The sequence below is a fragment of the Rhizophagus irregularis genome, chromosome 14, assembly GCF_026210795.1.
Source record: "Rhizophagus irregularis chromosome 14, complete sequence".
Taxonomy (NCBI): Eukaryota; Fungi; Glomeromycota; class Glomeromycetes; order Glomerales; family Glomeraceae; genus Rhizophagus; species Rhizophagus irregularis.
The window spans coordinates 1,355,736-1,381,487 of NC_089442.1; the positions used below are offsets into that span (position 1 = coordinate 1,355,736).

The 25,752-nt window shown below is 25.7% G+C and overlaps 6 protein-coding genes across 6 annotated transcripts; 4 read left to right on the forward strand and 2 right to left on the reverse strand.

The window, feature by feature from the left end:
- The first annotated feature begins 59 nt into the window (after positions 1–59).
- OCT59_005975 (uncharacterized protein) lies at positions 60–1,572 on the forward strand. The gene is made up of 2 exons (XM_025328310.2): positions 60–225; positions 313–1,572. The coding sequence occupies exons 1-2, from the start codon at positions 170–172 to the stop codon at positions 1,505–1,507; spliced, it is 1,251 nt and encodes a 416-aa protein (XP_025167173.2). The 5' UTR covers positions 60–169; the 3' UTR covers positions 1,508–1,572.
- Positions 1,573–2,267: 695 nt separating this feature from the next.
- Positions 2,268–3,449, forward strand: OCT59_005976 (uncharacterized protein; the record flags this gene model as incomplete). Its single annotated transcript, XM_025322094.2, has 1 exon — positions 2,268–3,449. One exon carries the CDS (start codon positions 2,268–2,270, stop codon positions 3,447–3,449), a length of 1,182 nt encoding a protein of 393 aa, XP_025167174.2.
- Positions 3,450–5,218: 1,769 nt separating this feature from the next.
- Positions 5,219–5,569, reverse strand: OCT59_005977 (uncharacterized protein; the record flags this gene model as incomplete). The annotated part of the gene is made up of 1 exon (XM_066140963.1): positions 5,219–5,569. The coding sequence occupies one exon, from the start codon at positions 5,567–5,569 to the stop codon at positions 5,219–5,221; it is 351 nt and encodes a 116-aa protein (XP_065997800.1).
- A 3,321-nt stretch (positions 5,570–8,890) lies between these two features.
- Positions 8,891–11,628, forward strand: OCT59_005978 (uncharacterized protein; the record flags this gene model as incomplete). The annotated part of the gene is made up of 7 exons (XM_066140964.1): positions 8,891–10,240; positions 10,322–10,524; positions 10,597–10,832; positions 11,082–11,222; positions 11,299–11,347; positions 11,431–11,522; positions 11,591–11,628. 7 exons carry the CDS (start codon positions 8,891–8,893, stop codon positions 11,626–11,628), a joined length of 2,109 nt encoding a protein of 702 aa, XP_065997801.1.
- A 3,149-nt stretch (positions 11,629–14,777) lies between these two features.
- Positions 14,778–17,263, forward strand: OCT59_005979 (uncharacterized protein; the record flags this gene model as incomplete). Its single annotated transcript, XM_066140965.1, has 7 exons — positions 14,778–15,899; positions 15,984–16,186; positions 16,253–16,339; positions 16,577–16,905; positions 16,972–17,014; positions 17,094–17,173; positions 17,241–17,263. The coding sequence occupies 7 exons, from the start codon at positions 14,778–14,780 to the stop codon at positions 17,261–17,263; spliced, it is 1,887 nt and encodes a 628-aa protein (XP_065997802.1).
- Positions 17,264–19,324: 2,061 nt separating this feature from the next.
- Positions 19,325–19,951, reverse strand: OCT59_005980 (uncharacterized protein; the record flags this gene model as incomplete). The annotated part of the gene is made up of 1 exon (XM_025311996.2): positions 19,325–19,951. The coding sequence occupies one exon, from the start codon at positions 19,949–19,951 to the stop codon at positions 19,325–19,327; it is 627 nt and encodes a 208-aa protein (XP_025166280.2).
- Positions 19,952–25,752: the final 5,801 nt, after the last annotated feature.

Sequence of the window (25,752 nt, forward strand, 5' to 3'; positions counted from 1 at the left end):
AAAAGACCTTTCCTTAATATTAAATGATTCTGATGATTTTAACGTTATTATTCAAGTTGGTGAAAACAGAAATGCAAAAGAATTTAAAGCACATTCAGTTATATTACGTGCTCGTTCTCCTTATTTTAGAAGTGCATTTTCGAGTGAATGGATTACGATAAAAAATAACATGATCATATTTAATAAACCAAATATTTCTCCTACTGTTTTTGAAATGATTTTGAAGTAAGTACATTATCATATGACTGTTGAAGTTGATAATCATTTATCATTTATTTATTTATTTAAATTTACGTAACTTCACTTTTTAAGATATATTTATACGGGTGAACTTAATTTGATAAATAAACCAGGTGAAGATATTCTTGGGCTTTTAGTCGCTTCTGATGAGTTACTTCTTGAAGAATTATTTAATTACTCTCAAAATTGTTTATCTTATTTAATTAAAGAAAAACAATCATGGTTTCAACAAAATTTCGTTCACGTTCTTAATACGATCTCTAAACTTGCAAATTGTGAAAAATTGCAAGAATATTGTATTGAATCAATTTGTATGGACTTACAATCATTTATTACTTTAAAAGGTTTTTCCAAATTAGATAGAGATATTCTTTATTATTTACTTGAACGAGATGACTTGCAAGTTGAAGAAACTGTAATTTGGGATTATTTGATTAAATGGGGTATCGAACAAGCTGATTTGGATAACAATAGAGCCAATTGGGATAATGAGGATTATGAAGCGTTAAAGAAAACTTTGATTCGATTAATTCCTCTTATTCGATTTATAGAATTTAATCCTTCCGAATTTTTTGATAAAGTTTATCCTTATAAGCCAATTTTTCCCAAACATATTTATGATGATGTTGTAAGTTCTTTTAATAAAGGTGGGACGTTATCGACAAATATTCCATATTTATCACTTAGAAAAATAAAAATTAAATCAAAAATCATCAAACCAGGTCTTGCAAATATAATTAATAATTGGATCAATAAAAAAAGTGCAAAATTTGTTCGTATTATTAAAGATGATCCATTATATAATTTACAAAAATTTGATCTTATTTATCGTGGTAGTCGTGATGGGATTAGTAATGATTCATTTAAAGAAAAATGTAAGGGTCAAGTAGCAAGTTTAGTTTTAATTAAAATTAAAAATTCGGAAAAGATTTTTGGTGGTTATAGTTCTATTGGTTTTAATACCATTAGTAATGATCTTTTAAATTTTAGTTATAATGATAAATTTTTATTTTATTATTCAACTGATAATTTTATTTTTTCTTTTGAAAATAGTGAAGATACTAGTAATATGAAAATGAGTCGTGTAATAAATTATTCTAAAGCTGTATTGGATTATGATCATTCTGGTTTTAATTTCGGTCGAGGTTCTTTATTTATGAAAGATCAAAAATTATATGTTAATAATTGTTATGAAAATTATGAAAATAATTTACAAATATATGATTGGTTTAATATTGAAGAAATTGAAACATTTATTGTAACATAATAATAACGTAACGACGTAACGTTTTTGATTATTGAATAAAAAAATTTGTGAATTTTCGTATAATGTTATTTATTATCTTATATTATGTTGTTTTTGTTAATATATTTTTATTTTACGTCGATTAATTTTCCAGTTAAAATTAATTATATAATAAATTTTTATTAACATAATTTAACATAATAACAAAATATGGTTAATATAAAATTCTTATTAATAAATTTTTTAAAATCGTTAGATTCATGATGAGGCGCAGCAATCATTGATCATCATTTTGATATAATCCAAATTTGTATAAATTTATAGTTTTGTACTTCTTTGCTTTTTTAGCCTTCCTCATTGTCTTCTTTTTATTACTTTATCTATTATTATTATTATTTTTTTTTAAAAAAAAAAATGACTTCAATTTTTCATTCCAGTCTTTCAAAAAGCTTTTCTTTAATATTAAATGATTCCGATGATTTTAATGTTATTATTCAAGTTGGTGAAAATAAAAATACGAAAGAATTTAAAGCACATTCAGTTATATTACGTGCTCGTTCTCCCTACTTTAAAAGTGCATTCTCTAATGGATGGATTACGATAAAAAATAATATGATCATATTTAATAAACCAAATATTACTCCAATAGTATTTGAAATGATATTAAAGTAATTATTATATTTTTAATTTATTGCTTTATTTACTATATATTATTAAAATTATTTATTTATTTTATTAATAAATTTTTTTCTTAATTTTTTTTTTTAAAAGATATATTTACATGGGTGAAATTGATTTTACAAAACAGACAGGTGATAATATTCTTGAACTTTTAATTGCGTCTGATGAATTATTACTCGAAGAATTATTTAAATGTGCTCAAGATTATTTGATTCATTTAATTGAAAAACAACAAAATTGGTTTCGAAGAAATTTTATCTTTATTGTTAACACTGTATTTAAGCTTACAGGTTGTAAAAAATTACAAGATTATTGTCTTGAATCCATTTGTGCGGATCCATTACCATTTATTACCTCAAAAAATTTTCCTTCATTGGATGAAGACGTTCTTTATTGTTTACTTAAACGGGATGATTTACATGTTGAAGAAATTGTTGCTTGGGATTGTTTAATTAAATGGGGTATTGAACAAACTGGTTTAAGTAATAATCGAGCTAAATGGGATAATGAAGATTATGAAGCGTTAAAGAAAACTTTGAATCAATTAATTCCTCTTATTAGATTTATTGAACTTTATCCCGATTTTTTTGATAAAATCCGTCCTTATAAGGCTATTATTCCTATTAATATTTATAAGGAAGTTGAAGAAAGTTATCATAAAGGTACATTACCAAAAAATACTTTTTTATCACCTAGAGCAGGAAAGATTAAATCAGAAATTATTAAACCAAAAGTTGCAAAAATAATTATTAATTGGATTGATAAAAAAAATTCCAATTATAATAGAAATGTAATAGATTCACAATATAGGTTTAACCTTATTTATCGTGGTAGTCGTGATGGAATAAATAATTTATCATTTAAAGAAAATTGTAAAGGTCTAGTAGCAAGTTTAGTTTTAATTAAAGTACAACAATCAAATAAAATTTTTGGAGGTTATAGTTCTATTGGTTTTAATTCAAATGATATTATTATTAATAATAATAATGATAATGATAATAATAATAATTATTATTGTTTTTCTAAAAATAATTTTATTTTTTCTTTTGAAAATAGTGAAGATATTAAAAATATGAAATTAAGTCGTGTAAAAAATTTTTCTAAAGCTATTTATTGTGGTGCTTCAGGTTTTAATTTTGGTCATGGTTCTTTATATATGAATAATCAAAAATTATATGCTAATAATTCTCATGGTAATTATGAACGTTATTTAAATATAGATTATAGTCATAATTATTTTAATATTAAAGAAATTGAAACATTTTTGGTAATAAAAAGATGATTAAAAAATAAAATAAATAAATTTAAAATTGTTAAAATCATAACTAGGGAAGAATCAGGAGTCAAGTTGGCACACTCTTCAATTAATTAAAAATTTTCAATAGTTTTTTGTTTTTAAATTATATTTATAATATATACTTACTATAATATAGCTTATATTAATAATGATTTGACGTTTTGCGATTTAATAATTTTTCACCTAGGGTAATTGATGAACCTATAAATCTTATTATGAGCTGATCATTTTATATTTTGAATTCATTCTTTTTATTTTTAGGTCTTTCGGTTCTTCTTTGTAACTACTAAAGTATGTTTTTTATTTTTTTGTTTTTGTTTATTTATTACATGTAATTTCCGTTCCCTACTAACTTTATTTCTTCTTTTAGTTTTATGGGTTTTGTTTTTACTTGGTCCCCTGTTTATCTCATTTCGTCCCTTCTCTATTTTTTTGTTTTCTTTTTGTCTTTCATCTTTTTTGCTCTTTTTATTCTTCCCTTCCTTCATTTTTTCCATGGTTTTTTATTCCCTCTTAGTTCCTTCGTCTTTTTCATTCCTTTACAATACTCTTCGTTTCTTTCATTTTTATTCCATTCCCACTTCATCTTTTTCGTTCCTTTACACTATCCTTTGTTATTTTCATTTTTTTTCCATTCCCACTTCTCTTTACACTACCCTTTGTTCCTTTCATTTTTTTATTCTCTTTGCTCCATTTCGTCCCCTCCATTCTTTTCATTTTTTTCATTCTCACTTGATCTTTTTCGTTCCTTTTGTTTCTTCACTCCCCTTTGCTCCATTTCGTTTCTTTTATTTCCTTTTACTCTCCTTATTTTTTTCATTCACCCTCACTTTTTTGATTAATTTTTTTTATTTTATATTACGTCAATCTTAAACTTACTATAACCAACTTAAAAAGAATATTTGAATGATTAAATGTATTTATAGAATCTATTCATTTCATTTATTATTATTCTTTTGGTACTTAATTTAACTAAATCAGAATTAAAATCTTTATTCAAAAATCTGGTAGTTATTTAGAGAATTTCGGATATGGATTTGGTTATAATAATCTATTATTAAATCAACAATTTCTTCAAAAAAAATTGATATTTTTACATAAATTAATTTTAAAATTGATTTTTATGAATTTGAAAAATCAAACGATTTATTCAGCGTTCAATTTAATTGAAAAAACCTTACTCATCTTTCTATTAACGTTGGTCAATTTTCCTATATCTGATACGTTGTGGTGATTTTTTTAAAAAAATAATAATTTTGTAAATATATTTAAAGGTTTTTATTTTCTACGCACCTGCATAAATTGTAGGGTGCATATATTATATATAAAATTTTCGATTTTTGAATATTTTACGCACTGGTAAAAAAATTTAAATAAATTTTCTAAAAATAAAACAATGCATATGTATTTCTGTACGCATCCCTTCTATTACATAAAAAAATTATTTTTTCTATTAATTAAATTATATGCCGAAAAAGTATCAAAGATAAGCTCATACTATTAAAATACTATTAAAATGCAAACAGGCGACCGAAGGGAGCGAATCAAATCACTACTGTAATTCAAGCCGCTGCAGCGGCTTGAATTACAGTAGTGATTTGAGCCATTAAATTACAATGATGTTTTCCTTTTCTTTCCTTTTTGATTGATTATTATAAACTCCTTCACAAAAACATACAATTGTTTGTTTTCTTAATTTAGATTCTATTTTTTTCTGATCTTCCTTTGCGTATGCCAAAGCCCTGTTGATGAGCTTATTGCTTGATGTGGTTAAATGCAATCTTCCAGGTGAGAAAAGCCATCCCAACTTCCAATTTCAGAGTTTCATTGGAGGAACCACCATTATCTTCACCATCAGAGTCACTGTCATTAGGAATATTTTCAATAAAATCATTATCAAAAGCCTCATCGAAAATTTCATCATCGCTTGACATAAATTCGGAGTCACTCATTTTAGTTGTAATAAAATTTATAAGTGGGAGAAAGAGGTTGAGAGGAGAGACTAGAGAAGAAGAGGGGAGATAGGAAGAGAGGAAGAGAGGGGAAGAGGAAAGATGATAATCGTTGGGAAAAAAAAGTATAATATAATTTAAACACGTGATCATGTGAAATAAAAAAGTCTAAATTTAGACGCGTATCAAAAAAAGCTGCGCATGAGACAATTATGATGTATTTATTAAATAATTTAAATACCCATGTATATCAGAATTACTATGCATGGGATGCAATTTATGCATCCCGCATAAAAGTCAAATTCCTTATATTTAATATATAATATTTTATTTTTTATTTAATAATAATAAAAAATTGAAAGAAAAAGAAAAAAAAATTTAAAAAAAATTTGGGGGTAAAGAAAGAAATCAGTTAAAAAAAGGGGAAACTTCCAAAAAAAGGAATCTGAAAAAAATAAGTACGAAAAAAATTCTGAAAAAAAGGACAATAATCCGATCCAAAAGAGTGAAAAAAAAAAAAATTTTAAAAAAAAATAACAATACGGTCTAAAAAAAAAGATCGAAAAAAAAATAAAAAAAAATTGGTCTTAAAAGACCAAAACAATGAGGATTATTTAATAATTTAATAAAAAAAAAATATAATTTTTTCAGTTTGGGAAAAAAAATAAACTTAAACGGGAAAAGAATAGAAAAAAAAATTTTTTTGGGTTGAAAAAAAAGAGAGAAAAATTTTTTTTAAAAAAAGAAGTTAAAAATATTTGAAAAAAAAATCCGACAAAAAAAATTAATAATCAAAAAAAAGATTGGATTTAGTTGATTGGAATAGTTTCAGGCGGGATTTCAACTTTCAAGTTACACAATTCAAATTATTTATACGGAGACTAATCCAAACGTCAAACAAATTTTTTTAGTAAGTAGATGTGTTATATATATGGAAATTTGATGCAAATCTTATTATTGCACGAAGGAGATGTTGCAGTATTGTAGAATTTATTATTTATTTATGTGTTTACAAATACATTATTAATTTAAATATAAAAGCAAAAATACCATCATAATGTTCTATTGTTAAAAAAATCTATATTAATCTATATAATTGAAAAATACATCTCAAAAAAAACATCCGTTATAGGGATCTATCATTATTGCTAAAGATAGTTAATTACTTATTGCTTATCAGTATTAGAAAAATGTCAGTTACCGATCCATTATTATAAAAAAATTTATTTATTATATAGATATAGATTATACTGATCTATTGTTATTCCTATAAAGTTAATTACCTATCATTATAAGTATTAGTTAAAGGGTGATTACCGAGAATCAAAATTAATGCTCCCGTACGTTAATAATTAGAATGAATTTGCCGATCAAGTGGTCTTAACTATTAAGCGTAGATCAGGTGGCAGGCGCGAACACATTAATAGATTATATCAAATGTTACATAACATTAGTAATTAACAATGTACAGTATATGTATATCGAACAAAACGTAATAGTTCAGGTGCAGAGGCACAGATAAATAACACATTGGACAATTCAAAGATTATTTATATAGGCTAATCTAAACGCTAGTCACACAAACACAATTTTTTTAATTATATAGAATATATTAAAAAAAAATGAAAGTTTATTTATGGTATATTTTTTTAATTGATTTTTTAAATCAAGAGAGAGGTTTCTTATTTTATTGGTTTTTTATAAAAAAAAATATTTATATAAGCGTTATTAATTAAAAATGAAATCACTATTTTATAATAAATAATTTTTTATAAGGAAATATTTTGACATAATTATTTATTATTGTTGTTTTTTTAAGAAATATTTTATATTTTTTTTTCCTCTTTTTTTTTTATTTTAGCAAATAAAAAACGAAAGTGAATGGTAATTATTACAGAATATATCAAAATTTTTCCTGTCTTAATGTTTATTATACTAGGAAACAGGAACCGTTGGAGCGTCCGAAGTATTCAGTATAATTACATGATCATCAATAATTGTACATTTAATACTAAAAAAAAATTGTAAGTCAGTGTGCATGTCCATTTTACATTGCCGACCATATTAAAAATTATTCATCTAAGATATCTCATTAAAAACTTTCATTTTAACTTCTAAGTTACAATATATAGTACTTCCTCTATCAAAATAAGTGAAAGTTTAACCCTTTCTGCTTAAAGTTTTACTTATTTATTTATTAAAGTTTTATTGATATCACGGAGTTACGCGTTTGTATATTATTTTTTAGCTATGCAAAATCAATATTAATATATTTTAACATAATAAACACTTAACACGTGACTAAATTTGTATATATGTAACACAAAATTTCATTCATCGATCAGGCTATAGTACAGAACGACATTGCATTCGAAATGCCTAGAAGTATATGTCCTCATACTTCGGACAATAATTATCATCATAGTAATTACGTACTTATTTATGTCTATCATCATTTTATTACGTATTATGTTGATCATTTTTTTTTTCATCAAATTGATTTTTTCATTGTCACTCTTTTTTTCATATATATTAGCCCACCATCCGTAAAGAAGCTGACTGCGGATTCAACACTTGAAGCTTGAAGCTTGAAGCTGGAACTTAAGCTTAAGCTTCAAGCTTAAGTATATGAATAAAAAATCTTGGAAAGGTCTAAACCATATTTGGCCTCAAACTAACCATATTTTGAATTTCATGGTTAGTACGATCATCAAATTAATTAAGAAAATAACCACAATTAAAGTTAGACATATTACACAAGATTTTCGGCATTCTTTTCTTCAGGCTAATAAATGTTGTTAAACATTTTTGCTGATGATCATCGACATAAAAATATTTTCGTCGTTTATTATTAATTATTATATTAAGCACTATTGCATAATTTACATAATTACAAATAAATCAAATTATTACGTTTGTGGTACTTTTACGTCCTCTGAAAAAACTGGTATATACAGAATTTTTCCATAAATGCACGATAGAAAATTTATGACAGACCAATTTTTTGCTGATCATGTGGCAATCTCAGAGTATATAACGAGAATATTCCGTCGATCCTATAATAACAGTTTTAGGTGGCGTTATATGCACTTCTCTAACGTTATATGCACTCCTCTAATAACTGTTTTATAGTACAAAATGGTGAACCAAATAAATGTGTAGATTTTTCCTTTTTGGATAATGCCAGCAGCATTACGTAATTGTGAGATGCGTAGAATTATTAGTAAATGGGCGCCGCCTATTTATATATCTCGGTTATAGGTGAAACAGTTGCATGGCCGTATGCAAAATTTCATTGAAGAATAAATTTCACATTCTTTTCAAAGTTGTGTCTTTCTGCGTGGAATTCTGATAAGAATTCTTAATCCAATTGATCAACATTTCCATTTTATCATAACGTATATCATGTCAAAAAAACTATAAATATGTTGTGAACTTCCTAATTTTTTTACCGATATTTGATATAAAAATAAAATGGAACTTGTAAAAATAAGCGGTATGAATTCTTTTGATCCAACTCCAAAATTAAAATCTAGTCCTATACCGATTTTGTTTATTTCATTTAATCGGCGTGATACTAATTGTATTCATTGTGGAGAAGAATACACTAAAACACTTTTTTGTAATAATCAAAGATACTGTAAAAAATGTTTATCATGTTATCTTACTGCTATAGCAGATCATAATATATACTTGGATGAATATAATGTAATGATGGACTTAGAATGTACTAAACATGAAATTAGGACAAAAGAACCACAAGTTATTCAAGAATGTTGCAGAAATTGCTTGAAAGTATTATGTTTTAAACAAATATTTGAAAGTTGTCTTTTTAGAGATTTACACAAAAATTTATACAATAGTGTGATCGAAATTGTAAAATATTGCAAACTGTGTGGAAAATCATTATATAAAGAATATGATAGTTCTCTCATAATGATATTCAAATTATGTTCGGACTGTTATTTAATTTCTTTTGAATATATAGAATCAACTTTGACCAAAAAAATTATTCCAATTATTTATTTACCATGGTGGCACAATATAGCTAGGTGTAGTGCTTGTAGATTAAATTTAACAATTACATCAGACTGCCAGAAATGTTGTAAGAGATGTCATATACTTTATACTGGATGTAGATATTGTTTAACAACAAATATTATTTTCGGATTAACAACTCAATCGCAATGTAAAAAATGCAAAAGAATAACTATCATTTCTTATTTCGCAAATATTTTGAATGAAAATAGTGAATTATATGAATTTTCCCACATATCTCGTTGTGAAGTTTGTGACAAATCCTTAACACTTATATCAGAATGCCAAAAATACTGCGAAAATTGTCTTATGTTATATATTAATAAATGCAGATATTGTTTAACAACAAATCTTATTTTTGGGCTTACAACTCAATTTCAATGTAGAAAATGCAATAAAGCATCTATTGTGAATATTTTTAGTGGAAACAGTGAATTAGATAAATTTCTCTTCAACCTATTTCCTGACACCCATTTTTACGACGTTAATATGAATGTAGATAAGTTTATAGACAAAATAAAACGTATTGACAAATATTATTCTACATCAAAAATAAATTCAACTATTCATTCTATGTTTCAAAATTACAAAGATTCTCAATCAAAAAAGTTGACGGATCAATCAGAAAAGTTGATAGAGTGGATACCATATTCTCAATTTATAAATATAATGGAAATAGCAAGAGGAGGATTTGGTATTATATATTGTGCAACTAGGGATCAAAAAAGTATCATTCTAAAAAAGTTCAAAAATTCTCAAGATACCAGCAGATATTTTTTAAATGAGGTATTACAAATCTTTGAAATCTTTGTATTATTTATTTATAAAATAACTTAATTTTAATCTTTGATATTGAAATTTTTTTAGTTAAAATCAAATCAAAATTGTTATGAAATTAAGCATCATATTATTAGAATCCATGGTATTACAAAAGATCCTAAATTAGGCGATTATATGTTAGTTATGCAATATGCATCAGGAGGAGATTTACATAAATGGTTGCAAAAAAGTTTTGCAGATATTACGTGGAATAAAGAAAAATTAATTATTTTATGGCAAATTTCAGAAGGGTATTTATATTAACATGTTTTATAATACTTATCTGTTATTATATAATCTCTAATTCATTTATTTTATTTTAGACTTGAAACTATTCATAAAGCTGATTACATACATCGAGATTTTCATAGTGGAAACATATTATATGATTTACGTCACAATGAAGAAAGACATCAATGGTTAATTGGAGACCTAGGATTATCACAACCTGCAAATAATACATCATCGAATAATGAAATATATGGAGTGATACCTTATATTGCACCAGAAATATTTAAAGGATCTTCATTTTCTAAAGAATCAGATGTTTATAGTATGGGTATGATTATGTGGGAACTCACAACAGGTTGCAAACCTTTTGCTAATGTTGAACATGATATCAATCTGATTTTTGAAATCCTTGATGGAAAACGACCTGAAATTACAGAAGACACACCAGAATGTTATGCAAAATTAATGAAAAGTTGTTGGGATCCTGATCCCAAAAAAAGACCCTTAGCAAAAAATATTCGGAATACTTTTGGTAGTTGGTCTTTCAGAAATAAGCATAACTATATATTTAATAAAGCTGAATTAAAAAGAACAGAGTTAATAAAATCACAAAAGCGTCCTGAGTTTGCTAAAAAACCTCATCCAAGAGCTATTTATACAAGTAGACCACTAAGCTTTTTCATATCCGAATGTTCATCGAATAATAATTCATCGCAGGGTATTGTCTTAGAAAAAAATCTAAAAACTAATCGTAGTAACTTAAAATGTTAACCAAATGCATTAAAATTTTTTAGGTTATAGTTACATTTCAGAAGAACAAGGATTTGATATAGACATTGAAAGGTATTTAAAGTTTAAAAATTTTTTTTGGAAAAATTCAATATTATTAATTATTTATAATAATTTAATTGACATACAAATGCAAGTTATAATAGTGGGTCCTTAAGTGTACCTGTAACTTCTTTAGGGAAGCGAAATATTGAAGAATTAAATATAGAAGAAACTAATAATGATAGCGGTAAATGATTATTTAGTTATAATTAAATTTTATTCAAATATACTTATGTTTTTTTTAATTTTAAATAGGAAAACATGTTAAACTCGTGTATAAAAATATAGAATAATTTAATGAGCATACATAATAGTTTGAAGTTATTTAATTGTTGTCACATGTAAATTACTTAGTTTTATAAAATGGATGAAAGGGATAATAATAAATATGCGTATAAAATATATTATTTAATCACGCAACATTTTTTGCTTTAAAATAAAAAGTGTTTATAAACGAGTTTAAATTAGAAATTGCATGCTTGCTTATTAGGACATAATTTGAGTTTAATACTAAAAAATCCAGAACAAACTTGAAGCACGTTTCGCTCGGAACACATTTTTAAAAGTTGAAGTTTGTGCTCAAACCCAGTTTAATATGCTTTTTTGAACTAATTTAACAAACCTACCCTATAAAAAATATTGTCCAAACATTGTTCGGTTTTTTGTTCAGAAAATCGACCCCTTTCCGAACATTTACTTGACATTTATTGGACATTCATCATGATATTGTACGTTTTTTATTAAAAATGCTGAATCTCCGCATCTTGCATTAAATTATACAAATATTGTATAATAGCGTGCGAGTGTCCGGAAAATCGACCCCATTCCGAATATTTATCGGCTAAACATTTTTTATAGGGCTAGTCAAATAAAAATTGACCATAGCGTAAAATCACATGCGTTGCTTACGTTATATGATTTTCATTATCTCGTTACTCGCTACCGTCATGCTTATAAATATGAAAAAATATCAATAATAATTATACAATTAGAGTTTATTTATAGCTTAATAAAAAAAATCGGCACGATGAAAAAAGCGTGATCCTATTTGGCTATAGGACAAAGCTAATATCATTTTATTATAAGTGTCTAGGTACTTTGGTAACATGAAACATTTCTTTATAATCTGCGTGACCTAAGATTTTAATTACTTTGTTATAATTTATTTTGAATTTTTAATCGATAAACAAATTAAATTGTTAATTAAACAAAAATTTTTTTGATGGCTTTTAAAGCCAGAGTTGAATCAAAAAATGTCGCGTCGCTTAATGTTAACTCCTGGGCAAATTTTAATAAAAAAGAGCAGTTTGAAACATTACAGTTATTGTTACTACAAATAATGGATGATGAAATCATATAACTCAATTGGAATTCGGAAATACTAATAATTGGTTTTCTAAAAATAATTTTATTTTTTTTTTTCATTTGAAAATAGTGAAGATATTAAAATATGAGTAAAAAATTTTTCTAAAGCTATTTATTGTGCATCAGGAGTTGTATTTTTTGTAGAGTTTATGTAGTATCTAACTATCTAGTATAATCTTATATATATATCTAATGGGCAATTAGGAAACATGTAGTGTATAGAGACCCTTGTGTGTAGTGTATGGTGATCTTTAGCTATTAGTATTATTTATTTGCCATGTATGTACGCACAGTACACCAAACGCACATAAATACAAATGATAAGGCGCAGCCGCAGTAACTGTCTACACAAGCGCACCGGCAAAAATTTAGCCATCACGTGACATACCTCTAAATCATTACAATCATCACATCCCATCAGGTTTGCGCTGTTTATATTTATCTGAGGGACTTTGTTTTTTTGAGTAGGTAAAATTCTTATTTGTCACCACTGTTTACTTTCACGCGTTCTTGCATAATGCCGTAACGCTGGCCCTGTGCTACAATTTTTGCCGGTTCAACTGGTGGTTCTTCGTAAACATATGCTGCGCCACTGGATACATTTATATATACACCGTATGGATACATACAAGGAATATGTTTATCATGTCAAAATCAATGTATAGTGAACATCACTATACACACATAACATATAATCATATATAATGTAAATTTATTATATAAATTTTTATAAATTTATAATACATACCTACTGTACAACAATGTTTCTCAATAGTAATGTGCATAAAAGAAAAAAAATGAACGTACAAGAAATGCATGATAAACTTATGTACTGAACAAACCAAGGTGAATTAGTAAAGATGATGTTCTACTATACATAATTTGATCGTCAAAACAGCAAGCTTCATTCAAAATACATACTTCAGGGAAGAGGCTAAAGCCACTAAATTATGTAATAAAGAAATAATTAGAGATTAACTGATTAAAATTATTTTGACCGTAATTCTGGTCAGTAGAGGTTGGAACCGACCAAAAAAACCTTAATCGATTAATAATCGATTAACCAAGAGCCCTAATCGATTAATAATCGATTAATATTAAAATATTAAAAATTTTTTTTTTTTGACCGCAGATTGCACCAAATTGTTTTTGATCGTTATAGGAAAGTCTTATTTATTATTATTATCATTAAAAAATTAATACAAATTCTTCCAAGTTCGGAGAACACGTGACCAAAAATTCACAGCTCTGGGCCGCATTAGATAATTTGACCAGAATTATGGGTTGATAATTTTAATCGATTAACCGATTGTTGAGATACCTTAATCGATTAACCGTCTTAGTCGATTAATTAATCGATTAACCTTAATCGATTCCAAACTCTACTGGTCAGAGCTATATAATGCAGGTAATGCGAGCCAGAAGTATGCATCGAAGCTTTCCAATTTTTTTCTTTTTTGATCAACAAATTAATATGGGGTTACTACCTATAAACTAAACATGTATGTGAATAGAATCAAATAGATACGATTACAACCAAAAAAAAAAAAATTAAATATTTTAGTATTAATCCCTTGGTTAACCGGTTACTAACTTACTAACCGGTTAAGATTTTTTTGAACGATTACAACTTCTAGAAATAATAAGTATATATGTATGTATGATATAATGAAGCTATATGACATAATAAAAGTCTATAGATTGTTGTTAAAAAAAAAGGTTTTTTTCTATTGTTTCTATACGTGATTATTGTGGCTTGTTCGAAAATTCTTTAAATAATCGGCACCAAAATTTCATATCAATTTTAGGGCGATCTACATATCGAGCAATAGCGTTGTCGTACAATAATACATAAAAGTCAGTAAATGAAAAATTATTAAATAAACTACTTTTTTTTCGGCATGGAATCGAAAAGTTCTATGCATTATCCTGTATGTCTTACTTTCTGTGTGGGAATTCTAATGAGAATTCTTAACCCAATTGATCAATAGATTGTATGACGTATGACCATGTCAAAAAATTATAAATATGTTGTGAACTTACTAATTTTTTTTATCGATATTTGATATAACACAAAATGGTACTTTTAAAAGAAATTTCTTTCGATCCAACTCCAAAATTGAAATCTAGTCCTATACCAATTACATTTATTTCTTTTGATAGACGTAAAAATGAATGTATCTATTGTGGAGAAAAATATGTTCATACGCTTTTTACTTATCAAAAATATTGCAGAAAATGTTTATCACGTTATCTTACTGGTATAAAAGACAATAATTTATATTTGGATGCACATTATTCAATGAACTTAAAATGTATTGATCATGAAATTAGGACATTTAAACCACAAGTTATTCAACATTGTTGCGGAAATTGCTTGGTAGTATTACTTTTTAAACAAACATTTGAATATATTTTCCGTTATACCGATTTATACGTAAATTGTTATAATAATGTGATCGAAAGTGAAAAGGATTGTAAACTATGTGGAAAATCACTATATCAAGGAAACGATGACTATATTATGAAGAAAATCAAATTGTGTACAGATTGCTATCTAATTTCTTCTGAATATATAGAATCCCCCTTAATTAAAAAGCCTATTCCAATTATTTATTTACCATGGTGGCATAATATATCTTCTTGTAATGCTTGTGATTTAGATTTAACATTTACAACAGATTGCCAGAAATATTGTAGAAATTGTCTTATATTTTATACCGGATGTAGATATTGCTTAACAACAAATATTATTTTTGGATTAACAACTCAATCTCGATGTAAAAAATGCAAAAGAGTAAAAGGATTATTACCATCTATCATTCCTGATTTCACAAATATTTTGAGTGGAAATCATGAATTAGATAATTTTCTCCTTGATTTAAGAATTCAAGTACGTTATGATAATTTAAAAATAGACAAGTTTTTAGACGAAATAAAAAATATTAACAAATATTTTATTTTATCGGAAATAAATTTAACCATTTATTCTATGTGTAAATACTACAAAAATTCTCAATCAGAAAAAATTATGGAATGGATACCATATTCTCAGTTTACAAATATAAGAGAAATTGCAAGAGGAGGATATGGCATAATATATCATGCAACTCGGACTGCACATTTTCAGAATAGTGAAAGTGTTATCTTAAAAAAATTTAAAAATTCTAAAGATACTAGCAGATACTTTTTAAATGAGGTAGTAAATATTTTAATATTTGTTAATATTCGTATTGTATATTTTATAATAATAATTTAATTCTTGTTATTGAAACTTTTTTAGTTAAAGTCATATCAATATTGTTATGAAATTAAACATCATATTATCAGGGTGCATGGCGTTACAAAGGACTTTAAGTTAGGTGAATATATGTTAGTTATGCAATATGCATCAGGAGGAGATTTACATAACTGGTTACAAAAAAATTTTGCAAATATTACATGGAATAAAGAAAAATTGATGATTTTATGGCAAATTTCAGAAGGGTATTTATATTAATGTATTTATTACTATTACTTATAATAATTTCTAATTCACTTATTTTATTATAGACTTGAAACTATTCATAAAGCTGATTACATACATCGAGATTTTCATAGTGGAAACATATTATATCACAATAATTCATTGCAAGAAAGGTATAAAGAAAGACACCAATGGCTAATTGGAGACCTAGGATTATCACAACCTGTAAATATTACATCATCAAATAATGAAATATATGGAGTAATACCTTACATCGCACCAGAAATATTTAAAGGGTCTTCATTTTCTAAAGAATCAGATGTTTATAGTATGGGTATGATTATGTGGGAACTCACAACAGGTTGCAAACCTTTTGCTAATGTTGAACATGATCATAATCTTGTTTATAGAATTCTTGATGGAGAACGACCTAAAATCACAGAAGACACACCAGAATGTTATGCAAATTTAATGAAAAGTTGTTGGGATCCTGACCCCAAAAAAAGACCTTCAGTAAAAAAAATTCGTAATTCTTTTGGTAGTTGGTTTTTCAGAACTTTACTTGATGATGTATTTACTAAGGCTGAATTAAAAAGAAGAGAGTTAATAGAATCACAGAAACTTGGTCCTGAGTTTGCTAAAAAACCTCATCCAAAAGCCATTTATACAAGTAGATCATTAATCTCTTTTGTTTCTAAAAGCTCATCTATCAAGTCATCTTTATTTTACAGTAACGAAGGTATTTGTTTGATGTAATTTGTCTTAAAGTATTATATAATTTATAACGACTATTTTAAATTTTTAGATTACATTTCTGAAGAAATAAAATTTGATATAAAGTTTAAAAGGTATCTAATTATAATTAAATGCATTTTGTTTTAGTATCATTAATCATTATCTTTAACGTTTTAAAATCTTTCATCCAAGCGAAATTTATACTAGTTCATTAAATGTGACAGCAACTTCGAGAAAGAGAAAGGTTGATGAATCAAACATTGAAAATGATGGTAAGTGATTTCACTTGTTTATATTATTATTTATTCCTTATATTAAATTTATAACCCAAATAAATAGGAAAAAAGAGACTTTGTGATTGAATATGGTCTTAAATATGCTATGTAGTTACTTGTTCTAATTACGGTTTAGGTATAAAAATAACCAAATTAAAGTATTATTATTTTAACTAGAACGCTTTTGAATTTAAATATGAATGTACAAATTTATTAATTTATACATATTATTTGTAAGTCTTTTTATTCATAGTTTTCACTATATTCTTTACTGTTCGTACTTATGTCAATTATTTTATGCATAAATAAATCTAGCTGTATATTTGGTTTATTTTTTGAATATTAAAACTTAAGTTTATTTCACGTGATTTTTCTTCATAGTGTAGTGCCGTAATATCTAGTAAATTTATTAATTATGAGGCGCAGTATTATATTTAGAATTAGTGTATAAAATTTTATTTTAAAATTTTATGACGTAACGACGTTAAACTAAGGTTATTAAGTCAGGTGATTAAGATATCAGGTGGTTAATTTGTAGATCATGACGAAAAATTTCATTTTTGATGAATGATTCAAATAAACTATTAAATTAGGATACGCAGTGATTTTTGATGTTACGATAATTTCTTTTAAATAGCCGGGGCTTTAGAGCTCCTCAAAAGGGGCGGGAGGTTACATATTTTGAAAATGATCAATAATTATAATTTACCTTTTGAAATAGATGATTTCGATTCTTTTTGCCTTTTTCTTATGATGAAAAAGAGCCTCATGCATCATGATTAATGGTTTAACTGGGTTATGATAGGAGAAATTATCACAGTTGATTTTAGAATTAGAATTAACTTGGGATTAATATATTGGTTTATTTTAGTATGTAACTCGGAACATATTAATATTTTATTGCATTTAATAAAGGAATATATTTGTAGCTTGTGGTGGCAAACGTCTTTACGATGTGCACAAGTACTACAGTATGTACGTAAGATTCGCATAATTACTTTACTCCGATCCATTAATAAGTTAACTCTCTCGCAGATTTTTTAATGAAAAACGGGCGTTTTTAAAACATTGCAATTATCGCAATTATCGTTACTACATATAATAGATATTAAATATAAAAGAATTATATTATATGTTGATACAAATATGTGTTATCATAATTGTGCGAGAAATTGACAAGAAAAAATTACAGATACTAAGTAATACTATAGTCTGTCTTTACCGTATATAGCGAATTAAAGAAAAGTGTTTATATCAAATAATATCAAATAAAGTTTCTTAATGTATGGTATTCGTCCAAAATTAATTGTTAGAATATGATCCATTGAACTTCATTTCTAAAATTTCTTATCGATACATTAATGATCTTTCTCGTTGAATATGTCGTATAACTTTTGATCAACATTACTATTTTTGAAATTACAATCGAATAAATGAACTAAAAAATTTTGTTAATTTATTTATTTTGTATTTTTATTTTTAAAATATAGACGAAACTGAAGGGTAATAATATTTATTTATTTATTGACATAGAAATAAGTTAAGCCGTTCCAAATTAATTTTTAGTTTAACGCCTATTTTTAAAAATTTTAAAATAATTTAAACACATGTTCACATATGTTTAAGCACCCTAAAATTGAGTGGCACCGAATATTTCCAATTTTACCGAAAACTTCCAAAATTTATAGTATGTTTTTATTCCCCCTCGAATATTTCAGCCAGTCAGAAAAGACGTTAACCTAATTCTTAGTTTGGAATGGCCTTATTGTGCTTTTTAACATATGACAAAGTCAAGTATTGTATAACGACATCATTACACAATATGTCATGTTTACGTGATTAAATATATAATCATTATTTATTCTTATCCTCATTCCAACGAAAAAATTACTAGAGTATCGAATCACAGTCTACCGAAAATGATCGTCATAGTACGGGTTGATATTAATAAGCTAATCACGTGACCCGGCGTTAATTCGGTAGTTTTTTTTTTCTTGAACAACGTTTTACCATTTTAAAACTGATCAGAATTGTTACATAATAAGAATGAAATTTATAATTTATTATATTTGAATATTTCATACAAATAATAATGAATATGAATAATATAACATTGCCTTTTCGAATAGATAAATATAATTCAACAGATTATTGTTTAACGACAATATAAGTTTCAATTTCTTCAATAATAAAATTATCATTGATGTTTAAATTCTTTTCATAATTATCACATTCACTGTTAATAAATAAATATTGGTTTTTCATATATAATGAACCTCGACCAAAATTAAATCCAAAAGTATAATGATTCAATATAGCTTTAGAATAATCTATAACACGACTAATTTTCATATTTTGAATATCTTCATTATTTTCAAATGAAAAAATAAAATTATCTAATGAATAATAAAATGATAAACTATTATAACCATTAAAATCAAATTGTAATAAATCATTTCCAATTGAATTAAATCCAATAGAACTAAATCCACCAAAAATTTTATTTGATTGATTTACTTTAATTAAAATCAAACTTCCTACTTGACCTTCACATTTATTTCTAAATGATTCATTATTGATTCCATCCCGACTATCCCGGTAAACAAGTTTAAATTTGTATAATATATCTTCTTTAGTACGAATAAAATTGCCATGTTTTTTATCAATCCAATTAATAATGATATTTGTAAGCTTTGATTTGATAATATTTGATTCAATTTGTGGTGAAATAGTATGAAGGTATGATTTGGGTTGTTCAATTAAATAATACGCCATTACTTTTTCATAAATATCATTTGGAATAATGGCCTTATATGGTCGAACTTTATGATAGAAATCTTCAGAAGTAATATCTAAAAATTTAATAAGAGGAATAAAATTACTTAATATATCCTTTAAATCCTCATAATTCTCGTCAATCCACTCTTCCTGATTATTTTTCTTCTCCAATTCAGGTATTTGTTTAATGCTCCACTTAATCAAAGATTCCCAAACAACTATCGCTTCAACTCGAAAATCATCTCGCTTAAGTAGTTCATAAAGAATATCTTTATTTAGTAATAGAAATTCTTTTGAAGTAATAAATGGTAATATATCGGTACAAATGGATTTAAGACAATAATCTTGTAATTTCTTACATCTTACAATTTTAAATACAGTATGAAGAACGAAAACAAAGTTTTGCTTGACCCAAGTTTGTCGTTTTTCAATTAAATAATCTTGAAGATGTTCAAATAATTCTTCAATAACCAGTTCGTCAGATGCAACCAAAAGTTCTAGAATATTTTCACCTGGCTGATTTGTCAAGTCAAGTTCTCCTGCATAAATATATCTTTTTTTTTTAAAAAAAAAAACGAGAAATTACGAAATTTATGAATTATGCGCGTGTAAGTAACATACAATAATTTTATTAAAAATTTAAATAATAATTACTTTAAAATCATTTCAAAAATCTTTGGAGCAATATTCGGTTTATTAAATGTGATCATATTATTATTCATTGTAACCCATTCATTTGAAAATGCACACTTAAAATAGTCAGAACGAGCACATAAAATAATTGAATGGGCCTTAAATTCTTCTGCATTTTCGTTTTCACCAACATGAATAGTAACGTTTAAATAATTGGAATCATTTAATAACAAGGAGATATCTTTTACGAGGCCAGAATGGAAATTTGAATTCATCCTTGGGTAAAATAGTTTAAAGTGTAAATGTATTGCTTTTAGTTAAAACATAAGATACAGAATGTACGTCGGTCGTCTTAAATCACAAAATTACGAAAATGAAGCTAATTAAGGAAACTTTGGGGATCCTTTTTAATCTTCTATATTTGGATTAATAATCGGATTGACACATTCAAAGTTGGTTACTTATAAAGTAAAATAAATGATGAATTTAATTATTAAGCCAAATACTTTTTTTATTGTGCTTGAAGAAAATTGGTAATACAGTATATCCGTATATTGCCGAACTATTAATTATTATGAATTATGGAGTAATTAATCAATTTATGGAAATTTTAATGCGTGATATGTAGTTTCATAATTTATCCTTTAATATAAATATTTAGTTTCACAAAGAGGTAAAGAAACGTTGAATTTACAGGTTCATTGTTGATTGGCTCAGATGCTTTCGGTTATTTTATTCAACTATACTTAATTTAATTGTGTTTCAAACATTATATCTGTTAATAGTAATGATAATACTTTTACTTTTTTCCTTGAAAGTTACCTGTATTACGAAAATATTTTATAGGATACATTATACCAGTGATGTGCATTGGAAGATTGGAAGCTATTGGAATCTTCCAATTCTTCCAATTTCAAGCCTTCCAATGCCAATAAATTTTTATTGGAAGCTTCCAATGCACATAGAAATATATATATATTCATATATATAACTAAATGTATTGAAAATTATTGGAATATTGGAATTTTCCAATTCTTCCGATTCCAAGCCTTTCAATTCCAATAAAAAGTCATTGGAAGCTTTCATTGCAATGCACATCACTTCATTACACAATTTACGCCCAGTCTGACCAATTCATCAATTGTTAAAAGTGAATGTTGATAATTAGGTTACACAAAGCTTGAGAAAGCCATTAAGATAATAAAAATTTTACATAGTATCCAACAAATGTTTAGAAACAGATTATTATTCAAATTGAAAAATTAATAAATAAAGAATTATTCAACTCCAGAACTTATTATGTAATCTACGTTTGTATTCGGTCTCGGATGCAGTGAACTGAGAGAATATATACGTTTTAGGATATTTACGTGTAAATATTGATTTTTGAAAAAAAATATATATATTAGATAAAAGAGTTTAAACCAATAATAATCAATGATAATATACTACTTCGTATTTGGATGACCATTTTGATAATTTTTGTCAACATAATTTTTTTATATACACAACACGTACAGTATATAGTATATATATACATCACTTTCGTTACAAAAAGAAACCGTTCTCCTTAATAAAAAAATATATATACTGTAATCATAATTATCGCATATTAAATATTTAAATCATGATAACAATATTTAACGTTGAAGAATTATAAAAAAACTCGGCTCTGACGAATCTCATTAAGGTTTTCCACTCATCCACAAAAACTTTTAAAAAATCTTTTATTAATCAACCCTCTCTTCAGACCATTTTCTCACTCTTATTGTGAAGGCGAAGAAGATGACTTTTGCGAGGAATATAAACGAGATCCTAAAGTGATAAGACCTTTTGACAAATCAAAGTTCCATAAAGGCGTCCAGGAGAGATAGAATTTTGAATAATGTACTATATAAGTGCAGACCAACAGACTAATCTTGCTAACAATATATATAATGGTGCGGGAAACATATATTGTAAAATGCTCATTTATCAGGTTTCTTACAATATCAACATATAACTTTTATTCCATTCTGGTGCTCAAATAAATCAATAAACCTAAGTCTACACGTAATTTTTATCAACCATATCAAATACGTGTTACACTATATAATCACTATATTACTACAGTATACCCAATTATTTAATATTTAAATAACATCTAGCTTTTATCAATGCAGTTGAAGCATTTTTTTTTTGTAGTTTGAGTATATTAATGAACCATATCGGCAGATTTGTCCTCTTTTGCGTTTTGCGTTGAAGAAAGGTACGTTATAATTATTTTGTAATACAAAAAAATTATTACTTTTAAAAGTTGAACAAACCTACAATTTACAAAAACTTAAATTAAGCATAATAAAACCATTCCTCATTCACGTAGTAATTTCAATATGTATCATTTAGAAAGTGAGTATGTCTTAATAAAATACAAATTAAAATAATAATTAATAAACGTTTAATGATTATAAATATTTATAGAAAGCACTAAAGAGCCAATAAATATTATCAAGTTTTTATTTGATTAGTTTAATGGATCTATATACTGTATTTTTAAAAAACATTTAGTTTATATTTATTTAATTGTACGATATAAGAACTTTCAATGCTTAAACTGATAATGAGCACGTAATATACTTTCAATTTCTGTAAAAAAAAATCTGAAGCTATTGCAGAGGGAGAGATCTTGACAAATAATAAATCAATAGTCAATACTACCGAAAATCACATTTATTGAAATCTATATTTAAAGAAGTATTCACTTGTCGAATTATGCTTGATAAAAATCAAGTATAATTCGTTTTAACGACTGTCCTCAATTTTACGGCGCCTTATATGTACTACTTTGTGTAACAAAAGTGACAAGAAAAAAATCTTTAGATCATGATTTAATGTCTAAATATTTTAATTGTATAATAAAAATTGCGATCGATTTCCGTGAATGAAAAATGTATATTAAATTCTGAAATTTAAATTCTACGAATTATATTTCAATAGGATAATCTCATATTAATAAAAAATTATTGCACTCGGGTAATTTGAGAAAATCATTCCGAATTATATAATTAACATTAACCAATTTATTATTTGTTACAGCCATTCTAATTTCATAATAAGAATTTTGTACTGCATGACAGCTAAAAACTTTTTACAATAATGGGATATCTAATTGGCATTATAAAATGAATACTCAATTTTCGTACAACCTATACAATATTAAAATTTCTAAGCCTGTTCGTGACACGGTAAATTGGGCTGATTTGTGCAATCTCATGACATAAATAAAAAATAAATAAACAGATAAACAATTTCCTGTTTTTTTAAAAAAAAAAATGCAAAATTAACTACAGAATTTCGGTTGTAAATTCTATAACTCTACAAGTCGTTCTTAGAATTCCATGAATATTCTAGAATTCTGCCGAAAAGTTTTATTTTCAAATTATTGCTTTACTAAAATAACGGATTATGTTATGATCTATCAATAAGATTTTCCAATAGTTATAATAGTGTATCAAAAACTGACGAATTTCCAATAAAAAATTACATATTTGAAGATATATGTTTAAACGAATATATACATAATTTTAATTCTCTTGGTCTCTATTATCCAATACTATCGGTTATGTGATTCAAACATTCCAAACATTCCTATCTTTTATAGTAACGCATTCTAACTCATTCCAACTTGAATTCTTTCTTTCAATAAGAGTTGTGGGTTTTCTTTTTGATTTTTAACAATAAAGATGACGAATAAATTTCTATTTTCGCTAAGTAATTTAATTTAAACTCACTATATTTAAGTCTTTAACCGGCGTTAAAAAATTTTTTTTTGTTACTTGAGAATCATTAATTTTATTCGATTTCTCCGATACTCGGATTAAAATAGTAGAGACTGCAAGGAAGTTCCAAGGACTGTCTTTGAATTCATTTATAAATTTACATTTTCAAGTTTTTATTTAATTAACCTTATATTTGTGCTTATTCCCGCATAGTCATATTTAAATTCAATTTTTAATAAAATTCGACAATTCATTTTTTAAATAAAATCAAATAAATGATCGGTTTATTCCTGTTAAAAATTTTTATTTTGATTATAAATAACTGTAAATAGTTTAGTCATTGACGTACTTCTTATACTAACTGAATTGTTGGATTTACTTCCTCTAACTCCTCAATGACACATACTTCCATGCTAACATGATATAAATTCACGTGAATTGTTTCTATTAAAGTTAGATGAATTTTATATTTGTGTAATTGTGTTATCAAATTAATAATAAGAACCTGCTGCGCATATTAGAAGTAAGATAATTATTATAACTTCAAAAAATATGACCATACATCTTCGATTCTTTAAATAATTTGTGACGTAAACAAAATTATATTTCGAACGTAAAGTTCTGTATATTTTCAAATCATTATATTTTTTAAACAAATAATTATAAAAAATTTTTCCTAATGTTAAACATGACTCATACTAATTCCTATTATTATATAATAATATTGAAATATTTCTATTATAAATAAATAGGAATAGTAAAAAAACTTTTATAGGTAAATGGTATGTGTCTAAAATTTAAATAAAATTTAATCATGAATATTGAAATTAACATTAGAAAGAAGCGTAAGGTCACATGCTTTTCTTACGTTATACGATTTTCATTAAAGGAAAATTTTTCTGATGGCTTTTAAAACCAGGGAAGGAAACTTGTTTGAATCAAAAATGTCGCGTCATTTAATGTTAACTCCTGGGCAGATTTTAATGAAAAACGAGCGGTTCGAAACATTACAATTATCGTTACTACTACATATAATAGATAATGAAATCGTATAGCTCAATTGGAAATAATTATTGTTTTACTAAAATAATTTTATTTTTTCATTTGAAAATAGTGAAGATATTAAAATATGCATGAAATTAAGTCAAGTAAAATTTTTTTTTGGCTATTTATTGTGGTGCTTCAGGATTTAACTAATAATTCTCATGGTAATTATTATGGAAACTATTTAAATATAGAATATAGTCATAATTACCTTAATATTAAAGAAATTGAAACATTTTAGCAATTAAAAGATGATTAAAATAAATAATTAATTGTTAATAATGTTAAACTTTTTCGCTGATGTATGATAATCATCGACATAAAAAAAATTTTAGTCGCTTATCATTATGAAGCGACATGATA